At 42.6% G+C, this 25,918-nt stretch overlaps 5 protein-coding genes and 1 long non-coding RNA gene across 18 annotated transcripts; 2 read left to right on the top strand and 4 right to left on the bottom strand.

Annotated features, from left to right (window-relative positions):
- Positions 1-3,790: 3,790 nt before the first annotated feature.
- Positions 3,791-8,225, bottom strand: LOC6528890. 2 transcript variants are annotated; one of them, XM_015198620.3, is made up of 4 exons: positions 8,124-8,225; positions 5,877-6,039; positions 5,008-5,314; positions 3,791-4,846 (listed from the first exon to the last, which is right to left on the bottom strand). In XM_015198620.3, exons 1-4 carry the CDS (start codon positions 8,223-8,225, stop codon positions 4,024-4,026), a joined length of 1,395 nt encoding a protein of 464 aa, XP_015054106.1. In that variant the 3' UTR covers positions 3,791-4,023. The 2 variants fall into 2 exon arrangements, with proteins under 2 accessions (XP_015054106.1, XP_002089922.1); XM_002089886.4 differs by lacking the exon at positions 8,124-8,225 and adding an exon at positions 6,112-6,749.
- LOC120320746 lies at positions 6,551-10,471 on the top strand. The gene is made up of 3 exons (XR_005560286.1): positions 6,551-6,671; positions 6,731-9,654; positions 9,714-10,471. It is a non-coding gene; the product is annotated as an uncharacterized LOC120320746 (long non-coding RNA).
- Positions 10,472-12,183: 1,712 nt separating this feature from the next.
- Positions 12,184-18,016, bottom strand: LOC6528889 (loricrin). 5 transcript variants are annotated; one of them, XM_039370372.1, is made up of 5 exons: positions 16,659-18,016; positions 14,051-14,531; positions 13,875-13,986; positions 13,063-13,482; positions 12,184-12,597 (listed from the first exon to the last, which is right to left on the bottom strand). In XM_039370372.1, the coding sequence occupies exons 1-5, from the start codon at positions 16,674-16,676 to the stop codon at positions 12,393-12,395; spliced, it is 1,236 nt and encodes a 411-aa protein (XP_039226306.1). In that variant the 5' UTR covers positions 16,677-18,016; the 3' UTR covers positions 12,184-12,392. The 5 variants fall into 5 exon arrangements, with proteins under 5 accessions (XP_039226306.1, XP_039226307.1, XP_039226308.1 ...); XM_039370373.1 differs by having other exon boundaries at positions 13,917-13,986; XM_015198619.2 differs by having other exon boundaries at positions 12,485-12,623.
- Positions 18,017-18,168: 152 nt separating this feature from the next.
- On the bottom strand, positions 18,169-24,411 carry LOC6528888 (chondroitin sulfate N-acetylgalactosaminyltransferase 1). 2 transcript variants are annotated; one of them, XM_002089884.3, is made up of 5 exons: positions 24,153-24,411; positions 19,668-20,757; positions 19,383-19,519; positions 19,012-19,314; positions 18,169-18,952 (listed from the first exon to the last, which is right to left on the bottom strand). In XM_002089884.3, the coding sequence occupies exons 2-5, from the start codon at positions 20,704-20,706 to the stop codon at positions 18,809-18,811; spliced, it is 1,623 nt and encodes a 540-aa protein (XP_002089920.1). In that variant the 5' UTR covers positions 20,707-20,757; positions 24,153-24,411; the 3' UTR covers positions 18,169-18,808. The 2 variants fall into 2 exon arrangements, with proteins under 2 accessions (XP_002089920.1, XP_039226304.1); XM_039370370.1 differs by having other exon boundaries at positions 19,668-20,735; positions 24,153-24,410.
- LOC6528887 (synaptobrevin) lies at positions 21,240-24,043 on the top strand. 5 transcript variants are annotated; one of them, XR_005560028.2, is made up of 5 exons: positions 21,240-21,396; positions 21,662-21,718; positions 22,461-22,798; positions 23,081-23,297; positions 23,770-24,043. XR_005560028.2 is itself a non-coding variant. In XM_002089883.4 (4 exons), exons 2-4 carry the CDS (start codon positions 21,672-21,674, stop codon positions 23,844-23,846), a joined length of 462 nt encoding a protein of 153 aa, XP_002089919.1. In that variant the 5' UTR covers positions 21,241-21,396; positions 21,662-21,671; the 3' UTR covers positions 23,847-24,043. The 5 variants fall into 5 exon arrangements, 4 of the variants coding, with proteins under 4 accessions (XP_002089919.1, XP_015054222.1, XP_039226311.1 ...); XM_002089883.4 differs by lacking the exon at positions 23,081-23,297 and having other exon boundaries at positions 21,241-21,396; XM_015198736.3 differs by lacking the exon at positions 23,081-23,297 and having other exon boundaries at positions 21,242-21,396; positions 22,533-22,798.
- On the bottom strand, positions 24,184-25,834 carry LOC6528886. Of its 3 annotated transcripts, none has more exons than XM_015198617.3 (6): positions 25,660-25,832; positions 25,388-25,582; positions 25,170-25,320; positions 24,955-25,101; positions 24,768-24,905; positions 24,184-24,649 (listed from the first exon to the last, which is right to left on the bottom strand). In XM_015198617.3, exons 2-6 carry the CDS (start codon positions 25,498-25,500, stop codon positions 24,431-24,433), a joined length of 768 nt encoding a protein of 255 aa, XP_015054103.1. In that variant the 5' UTR covers positions 25,501-25,582; positions 25,660-25,832; the 3' UTR covers positions 24,184-24,430. The 3 variants fall into 3 exon arrangements, with proteins under 3 accessions (XP_015054103.1, XP_002089918.1, XP_015054104.1); XM_002089882.4 differs by having other exon boundaries at positions 25,388-25,557; XM_015198618.3 differs by having other exon boundaries at positions 24,509-24,672; positions 25,660-25,834.
- Positions 25,835-25,918: the final 84 nt, after the last annotated feature.

Genomic DNA, 25,918 nt, shown 5'->3' with positions numbered 1-25,918 from the left:
GCTTATCAAAAATATTGTGTGTCGTCGAGCGGTAAACAAAAGCAGAAAATAATAGTACGTAGACAGTGTTCGCTATTTGCCTTTTCTTTCTTTCGGTTAAGCGATAGAAGAATGCCGAATGCGGAATTATAATTAATCGGGAACGAGCTCGGGGAGTGCCGGTTGCCAATTGAATTAGGTATTCAGTTCGGGCTGACCCAGTGGGGCGAAATTTTTAATTTCAATTTGAAAAATATAATTTCACTATTAAATCAAACCCGAATTGCGGGACACACTCCCGGCTTCATTTGCATGCAGCACAGCACTGGAAAAGCACGGGCACAAAAAGCACAGCACTAACATCCGGTCATTAGAGACTTAATTGAACTATGACCAACAGTGGAGAAGGGTTGCACTGTATAATTTAAAGCAAATTAAACCACATACGTACGATATGCACAGGTAGATCCATAAACGGCGATATACTCGAATATATACCAGCAATGCCGATTTGAGGCTATCATTATCACCACCAGACGCACAGGCAATGATTAGCCCGAATTCGGTCTGCATTTGCCTATCAGCTGAATTTAAAATGGGCAGCCGATAATCGAATACTGTACGATTGATTTAAATACGTAATGAAGCCGAGAGGTATGACACTTTTCCACAGCCGCAACTTGGCCAATAGCGACTTGGCCCACTGGCCCGAAAAAAGGGCGCCAAACTCAAGCTCTGAACGGCTTTTTGAATGCTGAGGCTTAGGAATACGGGTAATTCGGGTAACTCACTTTGCTTGGCCTGATTTTATGGCGTTCTTTTAGCACCAACGGAAGTTAGTAGTAGTCAGTAGCTCGATGACTTTACGCGCCCGTTCGAAATGTTTACGGTCTGTCGTTTTTGCCACTGAACTTGACTGATCGCCCGGAAAAAGCCAGCAAAATATATAGATTTCGCTCGCGACAACTTGACTTGGCAAAACTTCTGCAGTAACTAAATCGCTTGGGGCACACGGTATCGTATCGCATAACACCAACACACCAAACGCAAAAAGCACGACAGCAGCGCGCACAGCAGAGCAGAGAGCAAAAGTCGCCTGTTGATTAGTGACTTGTTGCTGCCTCTGCCGCTGCCGCAGTCGCCGTTCTGCCTGTGCCTCTGCCTCTGCCACTGCCAGCGTCGACGTCGGCGTCTAGTGGTGGGGGTGGGTGTGGGTGAGGACTGGTCGCCGTTTGCACTGGTAGTTGTTGTAGTTGTAGCCGGCTTAGAGCCGTGACTTGTTGATGTTTTGCCATGGCGACACCCAGTAATCGTAGGTCCGGCGGGTGTATTCGACGAGCACCTCAGCAGGGGAAGTAGGCGAAACAAAGAATGAATTTCATTCATAATGTTGGTAAAAGGTGGTTTTGATCTTGTTGATATAATCCTTAGGAGATTACACTTCGACACTGAATACATGGAAAATATCAATGAAAAGATATTTATTATAATCTGGTTCCCTAAGGATGTCAACAAAAAAAATAAAACAGGTTCTACAGTTGGTATGCTATTATATCAAAGGAATACAGTTCAGAAGATAATTGTACACTATTTCTTGACTTTGAAATTCATACAGATATGCGTTATCTCTCAAAATACTACATTCACTCTAGGGAATCAAAGGTTCGGTACACCCACTACTCCCATATTCTCGGTGACTTTGTCGTCGTTGCTCCCCCGATTTGCGTTCTGCGTTCGGCGGGCACGAACCACAGATCCGATATTTTTCAAATTTGTATGCATAAATTCACACACAAATGCACAGCGAGGGTCGGGGGGTCAGTTTGCGTGGGGACGGGAACAGGAACATGGATATGGACAGGGACAGGGTACGGGTCAGGGGACAGGGGACTGGAAGGCCTGGCCAGCAAACAGAACAAAAGAATCCAATCATTGTCAGTGCATTGTGCCGCAGCATGTGCGCATCTGGCTTAGGGCAGCAGCAGAGGCTGGGCCTACCACTGGAATCGGAACTGGGACTTGTGTGGATGGGGCTGTATCACTCACACTACACACTAATACTCACAGTGTAGTCACTGGTCGACAGGCACAGACATATGTCTATATGTCTATATATCTATATGTCTGGAGTGGAGGCAGTCGATGAATGACGATGACGACATAGCGGGTGGCGGTGAGAATGGTCTGGCGGGCCTGGGAAGTTCTTGGAGGCGGTAATAATGATTACTAGGCATACTAAAGTATATTTTGAATATTTGGTCGTGAGCGAAATAATTTTGTTTTCTTATCAGCTGAGATAACAAATAGGTTTGTTAATAGAAACATTAATTTAGAACTTAAATGGATTAAAATGGAAAATTTAATTTGTTTCAAAACTAGGTGACAAATATTCATGTTCTACTTAAATTTAATGTTGGATCGCCTCTAGGTTTTTGAGGACTTTTATTTGGCTTATTAGTTCTTGCCGGCTTAGGCAGTGACCACTCGTGGCGCACCCTTCTGTAATGCCGGGGTCGTCCCTCCCCCAAATTCCCATATTCCCGGAAACTATCCCCCCTTTCACACATCCTCCGCCTGTCATACTCCGCCGTAAACACATAATTCCAGCGTCATTGTCATCGAAGCGTCGTCGAGCTCCAGCAGATGGCCAGAGGCGCTGTCAGGAGGGGTGAAACGGTGAAGAGCGGCGTGGAGTGGGGATTTGGGAGTGGGGGCGTTGTAGGGAGATTTCCTTGAAAGGGGTTCTTTCTGAAATGGCTTGGCGTTCACTGTTAGTTATTATTTTTCCAATACCATTTGCGAGGGACTGAGCTATTCCGTTCTCCGCTCTGCTTCTCTGTTTTCCCACTAAACTGTTTATGTTCTTGTTTTCGTTTATGCAGTGGCATGTTTTATGAATAACAAAAATGAGCTTTCCTTTTAGGTAAAGTAATTAGCAACTATTGTAGACCTTTTCAACTTACAATGTATAACAGAATGTACTAAATGTTTCGATTATTAGTTTTTGAAGTACACCGCTTTAACATGATAAACCAAAAATGCGATTTATTTAATTGCGTTTTATGTCTCGATAGAAATAGCATTAGGATGCCTATTTGTGCTCATACTGATTATACTGATTATGAGTTTCTCAAATGGCCTCCATTGTGATTCAATCTTAAAAAAGGGTGATTCGTCACTCCCCAGGGCGCCCTAGAAAATGTAGAACCTCTTTTTTGGTCAGCAAATTTTCGGCTGCGATAAAAATCCCCCTGAGAGTACTTGCCATGAAACAGAATTTGAATTGTTGGCCCGATTTGTATGGTATCAGCAATTAGGGGAGGAAGTTGTGTGGCATAGACGAGTACCAGCTATGCTTTTCCGAAACCAAAAAAGTCGCTTTTGGCTAATAGTACTTAATTCCACTAAAGTATATTACAAGGTTTTAGTAGGGGCAAGCAGGATGCGGTTAACTACTGGTCTCGTTGTAATAGAAAACACTCACCACCTGTAGCTCACCTGTTGTTCCGTTTTCGACCACCTGACGGTTTTCGTAGGGGGTTCCGCACTTCCAACAAGTTCGCGCTGCATTTTCCGCACTAAAAATGAAAAAGGGGGAGTTCCCACCGAAACGAGAAGACCTTCCGAGCTGCTCACCTGCTCAGGGCCAGAATCAGAGGTCCTCGCTCCCGCTGGGCTTGGAGCACTTGGATCAGTTGGGCGTCGTTCAGCGGGACATCCTTCAGGCGCAGCGATGACTAATGGGTAAAGTGGCGGACGTGAATGTGGGTGTGGGTGTGAGTGTGGAGAAATGGAAACCAAACACTTCGGATTACATCACAAATCACTTAAAGCACATTTTATTACGGTATAACACTTATATGGGAACGGCAAGGACTTATTCTAATTTGTCATACACTCTTGGCCACTTTGGGAGCCACAATCGCTGGCTCCTTACTCCTCCGCAGCGAGCAGAACTTCAGCATGTCGACGGTCTGAGGCCACGAACACAACTGACCCGAGAGATCTGTGGTATTTTTTAGGGGGCGTCTCTCGAGGGCAGGGCTACACCAGATCGCAGATGCCGCGATTTAGAAAAACCTCCAGGCACGTGTTGTCCACTCGATCGAAGAGCAGCGAGCCAAATCTCCGGGCCGTATAGTCGACGATCAGCACCATCTTGCAGTTGATGCACTTGTCACGGTAGTGGAACAGTAGTCCCACCGTGGGGTGCACCACATGGTCGGCGTATCCGGGTGCGGAGCGGTACACCTGGTGGTTGCCCATCTCCACAATGGCCCTGGCATTCACCACCACCTTGCTCCGTATGTAGGCGGGCATCACCTCCAGCGTTCGCCGCACCTTCGACTGGGTGTAGAGCAGCCGGTTGAGGACGTGGCTGGGGGCGTTGAAGGTGTCGTTACTGTCTCGCCGGTGGAAGAATACGTTGCGGAAGACGAAGCCCGCGGTGCGGCCCTCGTCGCACTGACGCAGGTAGTCCGCCAGGGTGTTGTGCTTCAGCGGCATCACCACCTCGTCCAGGTCCACCACTGCCGCGTACCGGAAGTTGTCGACCACATTGGCCCGGTACACACAGTCGTTGAACTGCGCCACGATTCCGGCGTAGTGGACATCCTGCATGTGAGCCTGCACATTCCACTCAAAGACATCGGCCAGACCCATCCGTTGGTAGTGCTCCAGAACGCGACGCACCTCCTCGCTGGCCTCCACGTAGTAGAAGTAGAAGTGGGTGGCACCCTGCAGGCGGTACATCTCCACGAACTCCACCAGCCTGAGAACGTTGGAGTAGTTCTCGTGCAAGGGACCCACGCACACGGAGATTGTGGGACGAGATCGCCCAAACATATTGGTCATGTTACGGGGATAGCTGTGGCAGTAAATTAAAAACGAGGTTAGAGAGCGATTTCGAACCTTTTAAACTTTGACCTAACCAAATATAAGATAATATATTTATAAAATAATTCTGTAAAATGTTATCATTGTGCTGAAGGTTAAAGATCCTCTTTGTGTAATGCGTAGTGGACTCACCTGATCTGAATAAAGGTGGGACTTAGGTGACTGAGTCGGTTGGACGCGTATGCCAAGGCCACCGCCTGGGGAAGACGCATGGGGGAGAGGCGGGAGGCGTGCAGCGGACACATGATGCTCCACGCCGCAAAGGTGTTGTTGTGCACATCGTGCATAGCCCCCGCCTCCTCGGCCTTGATCTCCTGGCTAGAGAAGTCCGAAAAGCGCACGATGCAGTTTATCGTGGAGTCGCGCAGACGCTCCGGCAGAATGGCGAAGATGCGCAGCGAACCAATGGTCATCTGCTCGTCGTCCATGCGTACATGGCCTGCGGAAAAGGAAACCCATAAATATTTACATTTATTTAAAATAAGTATAAAATATGATGGCTATTCTGCAGTCTGAACTGACTCCGTTTGAAGCCCGTTCATTCTTTTGATGCTGGTTTATAAATTTCTGAAATTATAGTTGAAAGAATAACGAATCTACACTAAACGGTTTTCCTATTCATCTTGTTTAAATTGTCAGATTGTTTCTATTGCAGTAGATTTTCATAAAATATATGTTCACACAGATATGATCCAAGTAAATACGCATACAATCGAAAGTAGAGGGCAATCATTTCTCTGTTGCTATTTATGTATTACTACCATGTGTAAAAACGGACGGATATTCAGACGAGCATGAGTGTATATATGTATATTGTATTGGGTATTTACTATATAACAAACTATTGACCCAAATTTTAGAACCCTATAAAAGGGTACAAGGTTACATTTTAGGATTAAAGACTTCTAAATGGAAATATTTTAAAGAGCCATAATATTTCTAGGTGCTGTTTTATGAAGAACATGCTCATTAAAATGTGACAATCGTCGACGTAAGCTCACCTACGATATCCGTCCTGGCATCGAAGTACGCCGAGTAGATCTCATGCCTGAGCGTGGTGTTACCTATTCTGCGCCAACTGTTGCTGTAGTTCCAGTGCGGATTGGGCCTCTCGAAGATCAGCTGTCGCTGCGCCTTGGCCAGATCCTCGCGGAGCCGCTCGTTCTGCAAGAAAAGGAGCCAAGGGCATGAGTCACAGGATCGCTGCTGGGACGAGAGGCATTCCGATGCACTCACAAGGCTCGAGCGCATGGAGATGTAGACCAGGACGAGCATGGCGCTGGCCACCAGGGCGGATAGCGCGAAGTACACATGCTGGAATCGGTTCTCCGGGGCGGCCAGCATGGCTCGAGCGCGAACAACACTGCGGCAGGGACTCCGCTCCTCAGGAATCGCCGACGGCAACTAAAGCTGTTTATTTATTTTCTAGCTGCGCTGCGCGTGGTGTGGAATGGCGCTACCGTCGACTGAGCAGCCGACGTCTTGGGTCTCGGGTCTTCTGATTCTCGGACTTGGGGCCCGGCTTGCCGTCTGCAACCCCAAGCGGCTCCTGTTGCTTATTTGCTTAGCGCTCTTGATGGCCGGCCATCGATTAGCGATAGCTCGACTGTGGTTGTTGCTGCCTTTTTGTGGGGCCGTCCCTCCAGTGTCATCACCATCGACTGCCGCCCGTCCTCGACGTTCTCTGGCAACCACCACCACCACACCAGCACACCACCTTGGCACCACTGACCGACCCAGCCGCAAGTTCACTGGGCGCCCCGCAATACGCAAATAATTATGGCTCATACACACTGGTAGAAAGAAGCGCACTCGTTCTGATAGAGCGATAAATTATATGCTCTTAATCCCACAGGTTCACCTTGAAATGGTTCTAACAGAACAACGGATCTTCTATACTCGTATCAAAACTGATGTAAAATACCGTCAAAGGCTCTATTTAAATATAAGAAAGATGATCGAGACCAGAAATATTTAAAACTTTAATTTTACTAACTATCGTTATAATAGTTACAAGGCTGATTTTAATTGAGAATATGATGGATATCTAAAAATGGTACTATAAGCTTTGTATACTTTTTGATACGGTATGAACTAATATTATCACAAACAGCTGGTCTATATCAATCTAGAAAGCTACACATATATGTATGTATCACAGTTCTAAACCTTTTTCTGTCGAGTAAATTAATTTCTATGCCCTTTTTTCTGCGGTGCACTAACTATGTGGGTGGGGAATGCGCTTTCCCCTATTCCGCTTGTCCGCTTTTCTCCAGGACGCGAATGCAACAAGTTAATCAACGCACGCCTCGCATCAAACTGGCGCCTCAGTCCACAAACGCTGTCATCAAATGGCGGCACCCGCCGGCAGCGCAGCGACTGCGCAGCGGCAGCACGGCGGCAGAGCTTCGAGGGCCTTGTAAAAGTACTCCAGACCCCCAAAAGTGGGTGGTGGGTGTTTCTGGATGGTGGGTGTAGGTGGTGGGTGGAGGGGGATTTAATAAATTGTACGCTTGTCTCACGATTGGAGTGTCCATGTCCATGTCTGCCGCTCCGAGTGAGTCAGCGTCGCTATTCCGTGCTATTTTTAAGTTAATACGGCCAACATCCTCCACTTTTATTATTGAGAATGAAAATATATCAATTATACATAGAAGCATGGCAGCGTGGCAGCACACACAAAGCGCCTTCCTTTTATTCGGACACATGTTTATGTATAATTGCCGCTTTTCATACATTCGTCTTGGGCAGGGGAATCGAAAGTGAACGCAGGCGTTGACCACTTGATGCTTCTTTAAAAATAAATCCGGCACAGTGGGTCCAACTAGCTTGAATACAAATCGAACTAGTGAAATTGAACTTGCTTAAGAATAGCTCGAACAACAATTGGATAAGCACACATGCGTTAAACTCAGCGGTGTTTTGGAAGTTAAAGTCCCATAAAACGCAAAGCCTTTGGTATTGTTGTTAGATGGAAGCAAGAATTTTTGTTATCTATGAACAGAGAAGGTTTGTAACCGTTTTACACCTTTCTTTAGCCACATACCATAGCACTTGCCGCACTGTTCACTTATTTTCACGACATATTCGAATGAAAACAACGAGTTTGTTTAGGTATTTCTTCAAAGTCGCTCTACTGAAGGCGAAATATTAATTATTCAAACCATTAAGTATTTAAGGAGCACCGGATGTGTTTTTGACAAGGTCAATTTGTAGCTAATAGAATGCAGCTAATTTGTCACACTCACTTGTAGGAATTTATAGCTGAAGAGAAGGAAAACATATACGATGAAGATCAGAAAGGCGAAATGCGTCACCCTGGGACGATGCCAGAAGGCAGGTATACGCATTTTCCCGAATTGCCGGAAAATCGCGAAACTAAAGCACCGAACTATTCTCCAAACGTAGTGGAACTGAACTGAGCCCCAGTGCGCTTGCCTGCCGATGAGTTCCCGGTTTTATCAGCTCGGTTCCATTGATAAGGTGCGCTATCATCGGAATTGATACGCACCTATGTGCATGCATTGTGTGCTTTACAGTTTTGGAGAGTTGGAGAGTTTCGCCGAGAAACCGACGGTTTCTTCTCTTTTAACGAGCCTATTAGTGCATAAAACAGATGGGACTAAGCAACTGTTAGTTCATGTCAATAAACTTATTGGTTATGGTGACAAAAATAACAAAATGTACCATTGATAGGTTATCTTTTTCTGTTTTGACTTTCTGGAGCTATATAGGGACTGCTTCCTTTGACGGACTTTTAATCCAACGTTTTTGGTCGGAAAAAGATTTAACAGTTATATCAATTATTGAACCCAATTAAGTACTGCAATATCTCCTGGATTTTCAAAGGACTTTCCGCGCAGCTGCACCTTCAGCTCATTCCCAGCCCGCATGCTGTCAGTAGTGAAATCATGTAATGCCACCAATTGATGATCCCACAAGAGTCCTCAATGAAATTAAACGCAACCAGCATAACTGAACTACCAGTAGCCACCAAACTGACACAGGAGCAGCCCAAAAACTACCCCAATGCGAATACCCCCGTCCCAATCCCAATCCAAATCCAAATCCAATTCCAAGTGCTTTGTTATCTGTTCCTTGAGAAAACAGTTGGGTGAACACCTTTCTCGGGGAGATTTTCGCCAAAGGACTAATACACCTATAGACCAAAAGAAACCCCCAGGAGCGTGAGAAAGCGAGCCAGCGAAATCTTGACTAATTACTATGCACTCAACTGGTAGCACTAGATCAGTTCGGTTCCCACAAGTCGACGGAGTCGTTTGAGCCGGGGGTGACTTAACCCGGCAACCCTCCACCGAGAATCGGAATCCCAGAGCAAACCAAGAAGTAAGGCGATCGCGGGGACAGTGCCGACATACCAGCATAAAATGAAATAAGCATTTTCAATTCGATTCATTCCTTGGGCCTAACCCTCGTTTTATTATTGTTATGGCCCAGCGGCACGCACCCGGTTCTTGCTTCCCAGTATCCAGAATCGTACCCCCTCCCAAAATGTTGGATTCCCCCTCTGCCGGCACGCCTGCGTCATGCGAAAGTATTTCATGGTGGTGCTATGGTGGTGGATTTTTCATTTGGCACAGTATAAAAGACCGATCCGATCAGCATTGCGGCACAGTCCAGTGAAAAGTCACATAGAGTTACGACCTCGGTCCGAAGATCGCTAAGCCGCCACCGTTGCTGTGGCGGCCTTAGCTGCTGGTTAAAGTTCAATTAAAGATAATTAAAACTTCGCAAGGTTGGTCCAACCCATGGAAATCCGTAAGTACTCAACTGGTAAACTAATCAATTGAGAAAGTGCAACAGCTTGTTTTTCGCAGAAATACTGCTTAAATACTTACAAAGCATTTAAAATCACTGAGCAATTGTACAAAGCAGTCGGCAGAAATATATAGAGATTGAAATTTATTCAAAAGTTCATTACGATAAAAGCACCAGGAACCAAAATGCAACTGGTATTTAAGTTTATCCTGCGAACAGAAAACCAATGAGCAAGAAACTGAGGTGCAGCACACTGTATGATCGCCGTATAAATAAATACAGAAAGTTTGTGACACTGGACACATAAAAAGAGGACTTGACGACACCAACACGGAAAAGTCACACGCTCATGGACCTATTACAAAAGGGAAACATACAATCAAACAACGAACATTTAAAAAAAAAACAATAATTTTAATGATAAACCATTGAATTCTACAATTTTCCCTACTCGGTCTAAATTACTACATATAACCACTTAGGATCCGAAAATTTTATTGATCCCCATAAAAAATCCAAATGCATAACCAAATCTCACTATGGTAGAGCTTCCAAAAAAACTTTAAATATTTCTATACTAAAAAATAATCTACCACCAAACAGATCGAGAATTCTTGAACATTTTTCCGATGATCAACGCAACTATCAACAAAACAGCATCTTCCAACATTTATGCCAATGTTTTCCGGGTTAAAAAACGAAGCTTAGTTTTAAATTTATTCGTGCCTTTTTAGTTTCCTAATTTGCTCATTTTTTGTTGTGTTAATGTTTTTTGTTAATCAAATTTAAAAGCTATAAATTTGTTGGTCTAACAATATCTCCGACTAAGGTTTCTATTTTTTTAAATTTGTAATTTAGGAAAGCTTACTCGATGTATATTGCCAATAGCAAGGCATGTTTTTGTTGCAAAAAGATTATTTATACGCGAGGGCCTTGAGCTTAAAGTTTCCGATTTTGTTTCGATTTTCTTGTTCCATTTGATTTTTTTTCAGTTTTTTATTTCAGTTTTATTTATTTTATTTAAAAATACCTATCTGATTTTGATTTTTTAAGATTCAAAATTTTGGATTTGGTAAGTGTTTTCTTTATATTTATATATGTTATTCTTAAAATTTATGTTCTCGTCTCTTTTAATTTATTTTTTGAAAGCAATTTTCACTCAATTATTTCTTCATGTTTTGTTATATAAACTATTTTGGTTTTTTTCACCGCTTATTAATTGTTTTATATTTTCTTTTAAGTTATTTTTTATGAATTAATATTCAAGTTATAGTATAATTATTTCGATTTAAATATATTTGCTTATTTTTTAAATATTTGTTTATTATGATTTCATAGCTTTTTTTAATATGTTGTTTTATTTATATTTCTTAATTATTCATTTTTAAAAATTGTATATACATTTTTATATTTTTAAAATTTAATCATCAAATATTTGTTGTGTGTCAAACTCGTTTTATTTTTCCTCTTTCTTATAAATATAATTAGTTTAAAATTTCATTCCCGTTATTTACTTTGTTGTGTTCACTTAATTTTTATTTCTGTACATTTTATTTTATTTTTTACAAAGGTTTTTATTTTTTTGTGTTTTCCCACTATAAATGTTTTATTCTCGTTTTTATTTATTTTTATAATTTATTTTATTTAGTAATAGTTTACTTTAAGTTTAAATATTTTTATTACTGTATCATAAAAGTTTCGTGTAGCAAAATTTTTTTTTTATATTTGATCATCATTTTTTTATTAATATATTATTTAGTTGATAAGTTCATTTCGCTCTGATTTTTTTCTATTGATTTTTTATTTTATTATAATTCAATATTTATTTTTTTTTTGCTTTGCAAAATGTAAATTCAAATATTCCTTTTTTAAAAATTTGTTGTATAAATAAAATTCAATTTATTCTATTGATTATTTATTTTATTATTATTTTTTGTATCAATAATATTTATAAATATTATTTTTTTAGCATTGTAAATTTATGATATCCTTTTTATATTTATTGTTTAAACGAATTTTCAGTTTATTATTTACTTTTTTAATAGCGTCACTTTTTTGAAACACCTTTTTTATAATTTCGAATTTTTTCTTTATATATGTATATCAATATTACTTTTTATTTTTTGTTTCTTTTGTTTATATAACAATTGATGTATATTTCAATAAATTTTTTATTTATTTTGAGACACCTATATTATTTTATCCAATTTTTTTATATATCAATTTTACTTTTTTTTTGGTTCTTTTGTTTATATATCAATTGATGCATTTTCAATTAATTTTTAATTTATTTATTTCTCTTTATATATATCAATATTACTATTTATTATGTTTTTATTTTGTATATCTTATTCGTTTCATTGTTTTTTTTAAGTCAAGCTCTGGGTCTCTCAATAGGAGTTACTCAATAAAACGAAAAGTGAATGTATTACCTCTAAGTTAAGCACCAAAAACTTGAACAATAAAATAAACTTTGTTCCCAATTGAAAACGTCGCTTTATTTCAATTTCCCCTTAAAATTAAGTCACATTTTGAGGATCTTAGAAAATGGTTTATTTGAGCAAAGCTGTGCCACACATAAATAGTTTCTTTGGAGACTTAGCTTACGATTACACATTAATACGGACGGTAGGATACACAAAGCCCAGCCACGCCCACCGGGCGGGTGTCTCTCCCAGTCGCTGCAGTGCATCCGTCCCAGGACTCGGACTTGGCTATGGTTCTGCGTCCTTGTCCAGTTACTGCTCAGCTGCGCCGGAACTTCCCTCGGCAGCTGTCTGGGCAGCTGGGATGGGCATGCTCTGGCCCGCAGCACCACCACCATTACTTCCACCATTTCCGGCAGCATTCGCCGTGTTTCCTGGGCCATCCGACGGAGTATCCGCGTCCCGTTCGAGCAGATAGCTTACGCCTAGAGGACGTGGTCGGCCACCATAGGAAGAGCTACAAGGGGCGACAAGAGGGCAAGCCTATCTTAATGCCGTGACCGATTCCGAAGCCGACTCCGTGCGGGAAAAACTGTGGGTGCACTCAGTAACAAATAAACAACCTCATGTGTGCAAGAATTCTTCTACCTGAAGGTAACTATTCTGAGAAAAGTGACGCAAGTTTCTTAAATGTATTGGTAGCTTTCTAGGTGCATATTCAATGTTAAGTATGTGGTATACTTGAACTATACGAGTAATGCTTTTAAAAAGTATTTATGTACATTCTTAATTGAAAGATTTAAAAGAACTCCTTTATTACAGAAGTTTAATTTAAAAAAATCAAATAACTTCATATAAGGCAATACTATTTCTCAGGATAATTGCATTTTCAGTTTAATTGAATTCCCTATTCGCAAGGCCTCTTTATTTGTCTGAGTGCATTGATGATGCTGTTGCAGGGGCAGCACCCACTGCAACTTACCTCTGTGCATCCCGCTCCCTGTCCCGTTCCCGTTCCCGTTCCCGACTACCGCCGCTGCCGCTGCCGCTTGAGCCGCTACTGCTACTACTTGCACTGCTGCTGCTGCTCCCTCCGCCGCTGCCACTGCTGCTCCCTCCGGCCTTGTCCTGATCTCCCAAATAAGTCCAGCTGCCGGGACCCCCTTCCGAGCCCAGGGCATTTGTGTGGCCGCCCACTCGCGAACTGTCGCTTCCAATGGCAGGTGAGGTGACCTTGAAGCCACTGGCGTAGGGACAATTTCCGGAGATGCGTCCACAGGGCGAACTCATTGAGGAGGAGGGTCTAGAGTAAGAGTAGCCATTTCCTCGACTCCTATCGCTTTCATCCTCGTCGGTGGCAAAGTAGTAGCCACGTCCGGAGTTATCGAAACCGGACTGTCCCCTGCATTCGTTCGAAGTTGTTGGGCAAGCGGATACGGAAGCGGTAGTCGGTTGGGAGTCAACGGGGCGGATACGGAATTTGCGGGCGCAAGTTAGTGAGTGCATATCAGTTTTTGTGGTGCATTTCGGATTGGTTTTTACGATTGGAGTTGCCAGCCGTCGAACGTCCGCAGTGTCCACAGTGTTGTTGTTGTTGTAGATGTGGTTGTAGTTGTGTGGTGTTTTGTTCATGTTGTAGTTGTACATGATGTTGGTGTGGTAGTTGTTATTTGCGTGTTGCGTTTGTTGTATGAAAGTAGAAAGTAAAACAAAAGGAACTCAGAGATAGAAGGCGTAGAGATACACGAATAGCTGACAACATGGATGTATAAACACAAAAGAGTGCGACGATACCTGTAGGTTTCATCCCAAGGGCGATAGTTGCGAAAATCATACCTGGAGTAGTAGCGATCGTACGGATCGTAGCGATCATATCCGCCCGTCCTCGAGCGGTCGTAGTAGCGATCTAAAAGGGATAATTAAGGAGATCTTTCGATCGGTAGCGCTTAGAATAGCAAACATGAACATACCTCTAGAAGACCCCTCGCTGTAGCGATCACCACTGTAGTAGCGATCCCGGTTGTCGTATCCATATCCGCGTTCCCGATCGTAGGATCCTCCATAGCCAGAACCCCTTCTATAGTCATCGTAGCCACGCCCCTCGTAGCGATCGTAGGTCCTCGGAGTATAGCGGTCTTCGTAATAACGGGAGCGATCGTAGTAGCGATCGTAGTCCCGATCCCTGCTGCGATCATCGTAGCCGGAGTAGTACCAGGCACTACCGCGCGCATCGTCGCCCGTCCGACTGGAGTACCCACTGTAGTACCGATCTCGATCCCGATCCTCGTAGCACCTCACGCATCGCGACTGGCGGCTCTTGCCTCGGAGCACGGAGTCGAGGATTCCAACGCTCGCTGTAGCCAGCTGCTGATCCTTGGAGTCCCCACCGGAACGAGCTTCGGGTCCTGTCACCGCTGCCTGGACACATACGAGCAGCGCCAGACAGGATATCTAATACGGACAAATGTGTAACACAATGTATATTTAGTTATATCTTTTGTGTAATGTAGGTCACAACTCAAGTAATTATTTAAAATACATATTTTGTTATATTGTTATTCTTTTCTATAGGCAATGACTTGAGTGGGCACTTTTGTGTTAGGTGTTTCGCTTTGTACTCAAAGGATAAATAAATACAAGTTTCTATAAAAATGATTGTTATCAATTAAGCGAGCATCATTATGCTCAACTCTTTATTTGATTGCATTTAACTGGCGCCTTTTGCAAAATATTTAATGATTAAACTTAAGGGTTTATTTTATTAAGGGTTATTTCGGGTTTATTCAACCGCTTATGGAAAGAACAGCATAATCAAATGTGATATAAACCGAAGTGAAAATGCTTCCAGCAAAATACCATTTGTTGATCTGCGTAGCCCCGGTTCGAATGATATTACTGATGTAGTTCTAAAGCCACAGATAAGATCCTTTCGAACCACTCAATTAAGCAGATATGTTCTGTGGGTAATAGGTAATTTGGCGTATGGAAAACCAAAACAGAGCGCGATCGCCATTAGCTGATTGGCTTTAATTGCCGCTGAGTGCCCGGCCTATCGCAATCGGCCAAGCTGGGGAATCAGCCAGCCAATGCATATCTCACGGTTCAGCGGCCAACTGGGCCAAAACATAGTGCTCCATGGCAGCCTCCGAGCGTAATTGAGGAGGGCTCTGAGCCAGGCGCCCTCCGCCCACAGATGAACACCACTAAAACGGACGACAACACCGTGTGGCCAGTCGGCGTGAAATATGATCAGCTCCCCCAGCGATTATGCAATGGATTTTGGGCCATGCCAGAAGTATGTGGCTCGGCACCAAGTACTCGGGGTTGGCCACATAGCATTGACATCATTTCTGAGCCCGGCTCATGGCTGCATGAATCAGATTTGGGTTCCGAATCGGAATCGGAATCATAACTCCAGTGGTACACGCTGAAGCCGAAAAAATCGAGAATGGCCAGCCCGGGCAGAGTTAATCATGGAAAATATTTTGCTAGCCACGCTGGCCGCCACGCTTTGTTAGCCAAGCATCAGGAACAACTTCCGGCCAGGCTGATGGTGTTGGTTTTGGCATGTAGGGAATGGATCGCCGTGACTTGTCACTGACTCTGGCCAACTTCATTAGAATAATTATATTTCGAACGAGTACCGAAAGGTGAGTATATGAATGTGGCAAATTGTTTCGCTGAACGCCGGTCGTTGCCATCGAAAACGTATGAATGGGCTTTTTCGGGGCTCCAGTACATTTCGTGTTTTTGGTCTGCCCAAATTTACATAACGTAATCGTAATATTTCGGGGGTTGCATAATGGGTTCTACGAAAGTTGCATAAGACTTCACCGGGGTCCGAATAAGTATTGAGTCCCACGAGTAAACAGAACTATGTTGGGAGGGGGATGAAATACATCAAATACGAACCGCCTTTATTAAACTTTTGTTATAAGAAGTCTCTTTTCAAAAGAAAACAATAATTGTCCGATTCTGATTTATGTTCCATTTAAAAGGCCTTTGAAAATATTTTAGGGTATATTGATAATAACAGGAGTACGCTATTGAATATATTCAAAGTAGGTGTATATGGGATATAATGATACAACATATAGGTGTTTTATATTGTATTTGCAATAATTATTCAATAAATTCACTTTTAATCGAAGTAATATATTGTGAGAATAAAGGAATAAATAATTCTGATGTTATGTATGTAATAACAAACGGAGATCAGTAATTTATGATTTTGAGAGTAGTTAAAATATATTAACGTTGAAAATTGGTTTAATAAAAATAAATCCATATGTCAATTACATACAGAAAGAATTAAGAACATTAAAGCAGATATAATAATAATTTAGAAATAGTATAATTAAATAATATTTTTAAATTTTAAAAGAAAAATGAACATACATATTAAGGAAAAACCGCTTTTACGCTGGTTAGTTTCCTAGTTATTAAACCGGTTCATAGGTAAAGGGATACCTCTGCGGTGTTAAGCTATGGAAACATCCTGCCGATGCAACTAATTATTTTCATATGTTTTAGGCCTTTATCCAATCCTTAGTAGAATTCCATGAGGTTCGAACTCACCAACATTATAGCACGCATGGTGTTCCCTCGTCAGCTGGCTCCGAATCCACCGAATCGATCACAAATTTAGCACCTGGCACGCGTTGTGCCTTTCCGAATTGGGGTGAAGCCGAGGTATCCTTTCACACTGTATCACAACGAGCCAAAGCTTCTCGAACTGGCGACAGACCGCGAATGATGTGGTTGGAACCGATGGATCCGTATTTATCTGAACTCCAACCCGAGCTGTGCTTCTGCCCGAGCCGAGAGCACTGAACCGCGATCCCAGCCCCGGATCATCGTGGCTAATAATGGTGGCTTGGTTTTCGGTGGTTGTGCTGCTGACGGCTGTGGTTCGCTGGCATTTGTGGCCAGGGTGTTGGCAGCCAGTGTTTTCATGTTTAGACTTTTTGGCTTGGGACGGGACGTCGATTTGTCACTTCGCCTGCTCCAACACCTTGGGGCGTGCTGTGCTCTCGTTTCATGGTCAGTTTGGCTTTCGGAGAATGACGAGGAGGATGTGCCCAAGAAACGCCTTGATTGTCTCATCGAGAAGCGAGCTAATTATGCGTCTGTTGCGTAATGCCCCCAGAACACTCCTGTGAAATTATCGCGGATTATTCCAGCTTCTCGGCATTTCAGTGACTAAGATCTCAGCATGACTTTAGATCTCAACACGAGATTAGCATTTCCACCGGCAACTGGAACAAAACACTTTTCAGCGCTTACATAATCCGCGACCGTGACCGTGAAAAGACTTTCCACCTGAAGACGTCCCAAATTAGGAAACATTGTGCAGTCTGCCAGAGACTTATAATACCCTTAAAGAAATTTAAGATGAGCGGTATAGGTTAAACCAGAAAAATGTATTTAAATATGCGAAAATAAACTTCTGCTATGCCTTATTTAAGAAGAATGCTAGTTTGAAGTCATTTGAACCAAATAATTTGTAAATATAGTTTTCAAAATTGGAATAACACAGCGTATTTTAAGCTAACTAAAACAAATAAATTAAACATTTTTAAAAACAATGTATATTTTACAACTGACACCAGCTACTAATTCTTTTTTTGGAAATATACAAATGTAAGGAAATAAATACGCGGGCTTAAAAAAATCTATTCATTCAACTTGTACTTAGATATTCCATCATGCCTTTATTATTTATAAATGTATACAACTACTATGAAAACTCGTTATTAAAATTAATTACAGTTCCTTTTATATAGATGTAAATAGTAAAGACAAATTGCAAAAGTATTTCAATATAATTTCGGGAATCTTAAATTAAAAGTGGAGGACTACATCAAATCAATTTGCTGAAGAAGAATCTCCCCTATTGAGCATGACGAATTACCCCGACAAACACTATTCACGCAGTGGAGGTGAGAAGGGGTACATCCGAGGTATGGAAGTGGCGCCACGGAACACCTTCTTCGTCAGCATGCTCACTGAACCCCAGGCAAAGGTCGTTGGCATTGTCCATAAAGAGCATAACCCACCGGCGAAAAAACAACAACCAGGCGACAAGTTTAATTAAACGATTTAATTTAGTTGTTACAAAGCCCGCAACAATCTGGCAGAATTGCTAGGCTCAGTTTGAGATACATATTCGATATGGTACTCGTAAATATATATTTTCTTGGGCTTTGGAGATTGCATCTAGTTCGCTTCATGGAAGAACAACTTGTGATGTGTATGTGTACAGTGCGATTTGTCCTCAGTTTTGTGTTTTTTATGTTTATGTGGCTCCCTCGAGGGCGCATTAAGATCAACAATTAAGCTAGTTCAACGATTCTGCTAAATACGAGTTATTGTCTCAAGTTGTACATACCTTATGGCATACAGTAAGTACGTGAGTTTGCATGTGTGATACAGTAGTGGCAGTGCTCTTTTCAATAAAGATAGATTTAAAAACTTATTAACTGAAGCATAAAAAATATATATCACAATATTGTATATTCTATCTAAAACAAGACGTAGAATTTATAATAATACTTGGCTGGCAATAAAAATAAAATCACACAATTGTATAATGAAACGCAATAGAATAATAAGCTGAACTGAGTAGAAAGTCCTAGATATTAAAACTATATCACTGCTCTCCTCCTTTCACACACTCTTAAATAGAGAAGCCAAGCGATTGGGGATACGTGGGGGATAGTCGAGTATCAAGATGTGATCTTTGCCGCATTAGCCGCGGCTATATCATCCCGGAATGCCAGGAATCCGAGTTGGGCGTGCGAGGCCTCGTTCAAAGCCCTCGATCGAATGCAGGCGCGGTACTGATCGGCTGTCAGGGAGCTGGAGCAGATCTGTAAAACGGAGACTTTGGTAGTTCCAGGGGGTTGAAATTTGAGGGGTACCACAGTACCTTGGTGTGCCAGCGGTGGAAGATTCCCGGATCGGTGGCCCTGATTATCTTGATTTTGGATCGAACGTACTTTCGGTATAGCATTACATCCTCGCCGCCCCAGCCAACAATCTCCTCCTCGTCGAAGCCGCGCACCTTTAGGAAGGTCGTGCGGTACTGGCAAGTCATACCGTAGCCAAAGTCCCGCCAGAATCCAGTGTCCCTTGAGATCACCAGCTGCTCCTCTTCGCTGGGCAAGGGTTTGCCCTGCAGAGAGTAAACTACATGCGGATTGTACAGGCTGAATACCACGGGGTAGTAGACCTAAGCATTAAAAAGACGTACTAATGTATTAAAAATACATTTTTAAATAGCTAACAGATTTCATTTACCTTCTTTCCGGGCGCAGTATTCCAGCGACAGCGCTCCAGGAATTTGGTCGTGAACATGATGTCCACGTCGCACATGAAGAGCAGCACGTCTTCCGCAGCAGGTTGAATGTGCTCTGCTCCCAGTCTTAATGCTTTGGCTGTAATGAAGACGACTATTACTATCGACCAATATTATTAATAAAAACATGCAAGCTTAATTAACGCCAAATAACATTCAAATATAATAAGGGCCAAACAATGCAAAGTAAGTCAAAACGTAATCATTTTAAAAATAGCCGTTTTTACCCCTACTGAAAGTCTCATTGAGTGCCAGAAACTGAGTCCTTGTGGAACGTCCAGCCAGGTTCCTGGCTTGCCCTAGTCCGCTGGTTCCGAAGTACACCACAATGAGCTCCAGCCGACGATCCTCGAGCTTGGCGAGCATCTGCAGGAAGCTGCGAAAGCTGTGCAGGCGCCCAGCCAACGGCAGTATCACGTGGATTATGGGCGGACTGTGAGTTGGAGGGACACTACCATTATTCACGTTGGGAGGTAGCTCCGATAGCTGCACCGTTTGCAGAGGAGCAAAGGGTCGCATGACCAGGGCTCTCCGCACAGCACTCGCCTTGTGCTTGACACTCTGGAAGTACAGCTCGTACTGGGTGCCTGTGGTGGGTTCATTGCGGTATATGCCCTCGATGAAGTCATCCAGGGTGTATTTGATCACATCCGAGGAGTAAGCCACTGCTGAACCAGCTCCCTTGGCTCGTATCCTCGCTGAGTGATTCCTGTTGAGGCTCTCCAGCGCTTTGTTTACCGCCTCGATGAGGTCACGTCTTCGATAGCCGATGGGCTTCTCCACCACGCGCTTTCCCAGGCCCAAATCGATGGGATATACCCGGGTGAACGTGAAGTGATTGTAGGGTATCAGCTCGTACTCGTTGTTCAGCGGCAGTCCATGTAGAATTTCTGCGGCGCCCACCTGCTTGCGAATATAGCTGCTGCAGTCGTAATGGTGACCCAGTGGAGCGGTTGGTGGCCCCACGGTGGTTTCCTGCAACTGAAGACTGCCATTGGATGGCTTGGCAGTACTGCGATTATTCTGCAGAAAGAGGATTTGTGTGCGGAGAGCCAGGACTTCCTGTTTCAGACGCTCAATTTCCGCCTCCCGTTCGCTTAAGGTGTAACTGAACCCGCTAGATTCGCTCGGATTATTGGCTTGAGATTCCCTCGTCGTCAGTTCATCGAATCCACATTTTGTGAGCACCACAATGGAGGCGCCTGTCACCAAGGCGAAGAGCAGCAGAAGCCGCAGCAGCAACTTGGACACCAGGGAGTTATGCATTTTCCATAGTTCCTTGCCAGATTGTCAACCTGTTCTACAGGTCTTAATATTCTACATAACATTCGAATTCTACATTAATATTAGATGTTACATATACATGGCTCGGTAGAACAGTTCAGTGGTTCTGGTCTTTGCTACTTTACCATTAGTGTGATATTCATATTTTTTCCTGATCTCTAGTAAAAAAATATTAAATGTAAATTCGAATATAAAACTTTGATTTCAGCGTACTGCATTTTTAATCCAAGTAATAAAATATATCTACTTAAATTACTGTTATAAATTTAGTATACATCAATATATATATATATATCTACTTAATTTACTGTTATAAATTTAGTATACATCAAACTACGCCTGCAACGAACTAAATTTAAGAACAAGTGTAAGTGCTTTTAACCTTTGCCTCACACTTGGAACTGAATAATTTCAGTACCGATCCACACTAAATGTACCAATGCAGGTTTTTTATAAGTTGAATAAATTTAAATATGTTTATTTACAAGGGGCTTTTAGTGAACATCGATAGTATCGATAACGTATCGGTTCGGTTCCAGCTCTAATAGTTCAACGGTCACACTGATCACAAGCTGATATTTCTATAAAAAAATAAAGCTATTTAAAAAGCAGCCGCAGTTTTTCGTGGAAAACCCGAAATACACAGCAGTATTCTACAGACACATTGTCAAGGTGAGTGCTCGGGGTGGTGGGTGGCTGAGGGTGGTGGTCCACCCATGTAAACAGCGTTTGTTGGCAGTGCGGCATGCAACAAGTTCTTTTTTAGTGTGATGGTGATGGCATTTCTCTCAATCGAGTGATTCATAGGCAGAATAGATAAGGTGTGTGCTGCGTTTTGTTTTCTTTTCTTTTCGGACCTGTAATCTAAGCAATTTCTGGTGTGTGAACGACCAGACATCCAATAAAGGCCTTTCTCTGCTTCACTTTCTTCCTGCAGCAACTTCGCAATGGAGAACAACGAAGCCCCCTCCCCCTCCGGATCCAACAACAACGAGTAAGTGGTGGAAATCCATCGAATCAAAAGGCTCAGCGCACAAAAGCGAGGAAAATCCCATCGCGTGACGTCATCTGACTCAAATGGGGCATATTAGTCCGGAAGTACTCTTCAGGCCTTACTTTCCGACCTCGGAATACCTTAAACGTCATGCTGTTTAAGCACTATCTTTAGTTGTAGTTGGAAGTCAATTAGTTCTATTGAAAACTTTCAGTTAAGGTGGGATAGTGTAGTCAGCTGATAACTTGTTTGGAATATTTATGTTAAATGGCAAATCCTATTGTATCGAATATCAAACAAGTATTGCTTATATTACTATTAAACTTTTTTAAACATTTTGCAGTAGCTTATATTCAGGAGGGACTATGATTAATAATTCCTTAATCATAAATGCTTACGATACATACATAAGCATGTTTCATCTAACTTTTTTGAAAAACAAATGAATGTTACTCATTTCATCGTTTTTGTTAAACATCTAGAGAACTTAAACAACACTTAAGATTGTGAGGTTTTATTATTCTGATTATCCGATATTTGAGAAGAAAGAAAATATTTATAGGACAGTCCCATTATTAAAACGTGAAAGGTAAAGTGATTTAGCCTCACAAAGAAAAGAATTATAACGATAATGTATGGCGTATATCAGCCTTCAAGACTCATGCTTTTGTGCGGTGCAGCTGCTCCATCTGCTGCTCTTAATAAGTGTAAGCATCCCCCAAACACACATAATATTGTACAGTTTTCCCGTACTTCCGCCACCGCCGAACGCGAATAACGACAACTACAATCAATTTGGGGACCATCAAATCAGGAACAACAATGCGGCCCAAAAGAAGCTGCAGCAGACCCAAGCCAAGGTCGACGAGGTGGTCGGGATAATGCGTGTGAACGTGGAGAAGGTACTGGAGCGTGATCAGAAGCTATCGGAGCTGGGCGAGCGTGCGGATCAGCTGGAGCAGGGAGCTTCCCAGTTCGAGCAGCAGGCCGGCAAGCTGAAGCGCAAGCAGTGGTGGGCCAACATGAAGATGATGATCATTCTGGGCGTGATAGCCGTTGTGCTGCTCATCATCGTTCTGGGTAAGTCGATCGATTTTATACCGCTTCGGCTTTAGCCTTTTGCTGGTGCTTCTGGTTGCGGTTTTTCTCGATCAGGCTAAAGATCAGTAGTGTAGCTAGGTGGCTGGTTTGGTATTGTTATATCTATAACGCAAGTCGACGCCCTGCAAACGCCCTAATCTTGCTCAACCTGTGGTTTCGGTCCTAACAAGTTGTGCATGTTGCCCGCAGCTAACTAATCCAATAACAGATACTCCTACCCGTACTGATAAAAACCCCTTGTGAATTTCTGTTTACTTGCAGTGTCGCTTTTCAATTGATACAATTAAACACACATTTACAGAAAAACAAAAGCAAAGCCTTCAAAAATAATGTAATTCCGTTTTCCAATCAGCAAAGTTAAGGTTCAAGTTAATCATTAAACACGTTTGTGAACGTGTACTGGCTCCTACTATATACACCTTAAATTGTATATTATATTTTATAAAAGTCTTAAGCTAAGCAACTCGAAAGCTCCAAGGTAATTGTTGTTTTTGTGCCTGTCCTAAGTGTTAATTATTATTATATTTGTTTAGTCTGTAGTATGGGAAGATTAGAACCTTCATGTCGTACGTGTGTAAACTATAAACTACATACATACATCTGTATGTAGTAGCAGCACAGCTATTAAGAAGTTAAATATAATTATACTTGTAGTGCAATATTGAGACACTGTTCTTTGGAAAAATGATATTTAAAAAATTCATTATGAATTAATTCAAATTAAACGCGCGTTAAAAAATCGGGAATATAAAAGCTGACTGTACAGTTTAAAGAAGTTAATTAATAACTCCAGGAAACTTTCGTCAACTAAACGCATTGAATCATGTTTAGACGTCCTAAAAAAACAATTTCATATTATCTCGAGAAGATGTTTGCTGGACAGAATATGAAGCGGAACTCGTTGAATCTGATATAAACATAGTTTTGACACTGTTTGTTTCCCTTTTTAGTGTCCGTGTGGCCGTCTAGCAGTGACAGCGGCAGTGGTGGAGGAAACAAGGCCATCACCCAAGCGCCACCGCACTAAAGCCTTCTAGGGAGTGAGGTAAACACTTGGATACGAACTGGAAAAGGACCAAACAAACACAAATGGGACGGAAACCTTTCTGGTCTTTTCGCGCAATAAGAGAAAGGGAGAAGAAAATCAAAAGGAAAGCTTACTAAAATTGCGTCTAGCATATATTTAACCAGAATGTAATTATTAAATCTTAATGTTAAACATAACATTTTTACGTGTTGTAGCCGAGACCAGAGAATCCCTTAATGTGTATTGCATATATACAATTATATATACGTGTATGTCATCCAATTAAAAATACATCATGCCACCTACACTTAAGCCGATCCCATGAAGTCCATTGGAGTTTTATCGAAACGTTTCGCGGACAGTGCCATTTATTTACATTCAGCTTTTTTGCTTAAGATGCGCGTGCCAAGAAAACAGCTATCGATTTTCCGGCAAACCGAATCGAATCACGACGACAGCAGTCGCGCCACCCAGACAAACTTGCCCCATCGACATCGAGCTACTGACCAATTGCCACACAAACAGCCTCGTATCGCGTAAACATTCTGTCCCAGCTGTTCCGATAGTCCACGCATGCGTCCCACTCATTCGATGTCCTTCCGATAGAACAGGTACACGAATATTTCATGAATGTCCGCGTTCCATTCCATCAGTTCTATAAACGAGGCAGTCGTCCACACGTAGCCCATGTACAGAGCAAAGCAGTTAAGGTAGTACAGCTGGCCGATCAGAATGTAATCCGCTTCCGACTCCTGGCGGTAGAAGTTCGGCCTTCGCATGGAAGCGGCAAAGACTATGACGAACTGCGGGCAGAATTGGAGAAATACTGCGTGGTTATTTTAAAAATGATTACTTTGATTGAAAAGACGCTCTTAGCACCCTAGGAGAATAGGTGTATCGATTCGTTATCCTGAGGCTTACCAAGCTCGAGAGAATAGTGTATACTAGCAGGGTAGGAAACTCTATGATAACACGCTTCATCTCGGCACACACGATGATGCCAAAGCAGGTGAGGACAAATATCCGCTCGCTCCACAGGATCACCTTGTGCCGGGAAGTCTGTGGTAAAGGGGGTAAGTGACGGTGGGCACACAGGTTCATCACTTACGAAAAGGCCCTTGTGGTGTTTGACCGCCTTATTTCCGTATATCACACTGATGATCATCATGAGGAAGGTTAGGAAGATGGACAGGATGAGGCTTATGTAAGGGGCTCTTTTGGCGGGCTTCATGATCGACAAGGTGTTCACCTCGTACTGGAGAGCAGAAGAGGTCATTCGAAAAGCATACAATCAGTTGAGATAATACATATACTCATACTTACCGTCCAGAGGCCCGCCAATACCCGTACCCACATAGGCTTCTTAGCGATGATGTGGTAAAAGAATCCGTAGAGCTGGATGGACAGGAAGCTGATGACAAACTGCACAAGACTGAGGTAGTATCGTTCCCCAAAAAATTCCTTGAGGGGCGAGCTGAACACGGAGACCAATTTAAAGGTCTGTCAAAAGCCGGAGGGCAAGAGCAAGGACCACTACTCACATCTCCATGGCCACCGAGACCTGAATCTGTCCGATGACCAGCATAATTATGGTTACTCTGTATGTGGGTCCCACCCAACTCTTTTGGCGCGGTGGGGGGTCTTCGCGCAACATATGTACAGACGCTCTAGGTCTGAAACTGATTCTGGAGTGGCTTGTTTCGATTCACATCTAAATTTATGAGAAAAACATCAAACTATCAGAAAAATAAATGCCAACTGTTCTGCCCGCCAGCGGCATCGCGGTAGCTGGGAGTTGGACGGTAATCGTTACCTTCCGGTTGGTTTTGTGGTGTTAGAACTCCCGTGCAGCGCGTAAATGACCAGCAAAGTACGGCCATGTGGTAATTTGGCGGATCCCGTATGTTGTGTAACTGACTAACTCCCATTTTACATTTTGCAAGGAATGCTTTTGTATTCCTAGAAAGCATTCCTAAAAAACCCAAGATATCTATGTTCTATGAAGTCGAACATGAATTTCTTGAAAAGGTTTTTGAAATCAATCCAATATAATCCTCTAAAAAGGTGGCGAT

The sequence above is a fragment of the Drosophila yakuba genome, chromosome 2L (assembly GCF_016746365.2).
Source record: "Drosophila yakuba strain Tai18E2 chromosome 2L, Prin_Dyak_Tai18E2_2.1, whole genome shotgun sequence".
Classification (NCBI taxonomy): domain Eukaryota; kingdom Metazoa; phylum Arthropoda; class Insecta; order Diptera; family Drosophilidae; genus Drosophila; species Drosophila yakuba.
The sequence above is the reverse complement of the archived record's forward strand: the minus strand, read 5'-3'. Positions and strand labels throughout refer to the sequence as shown.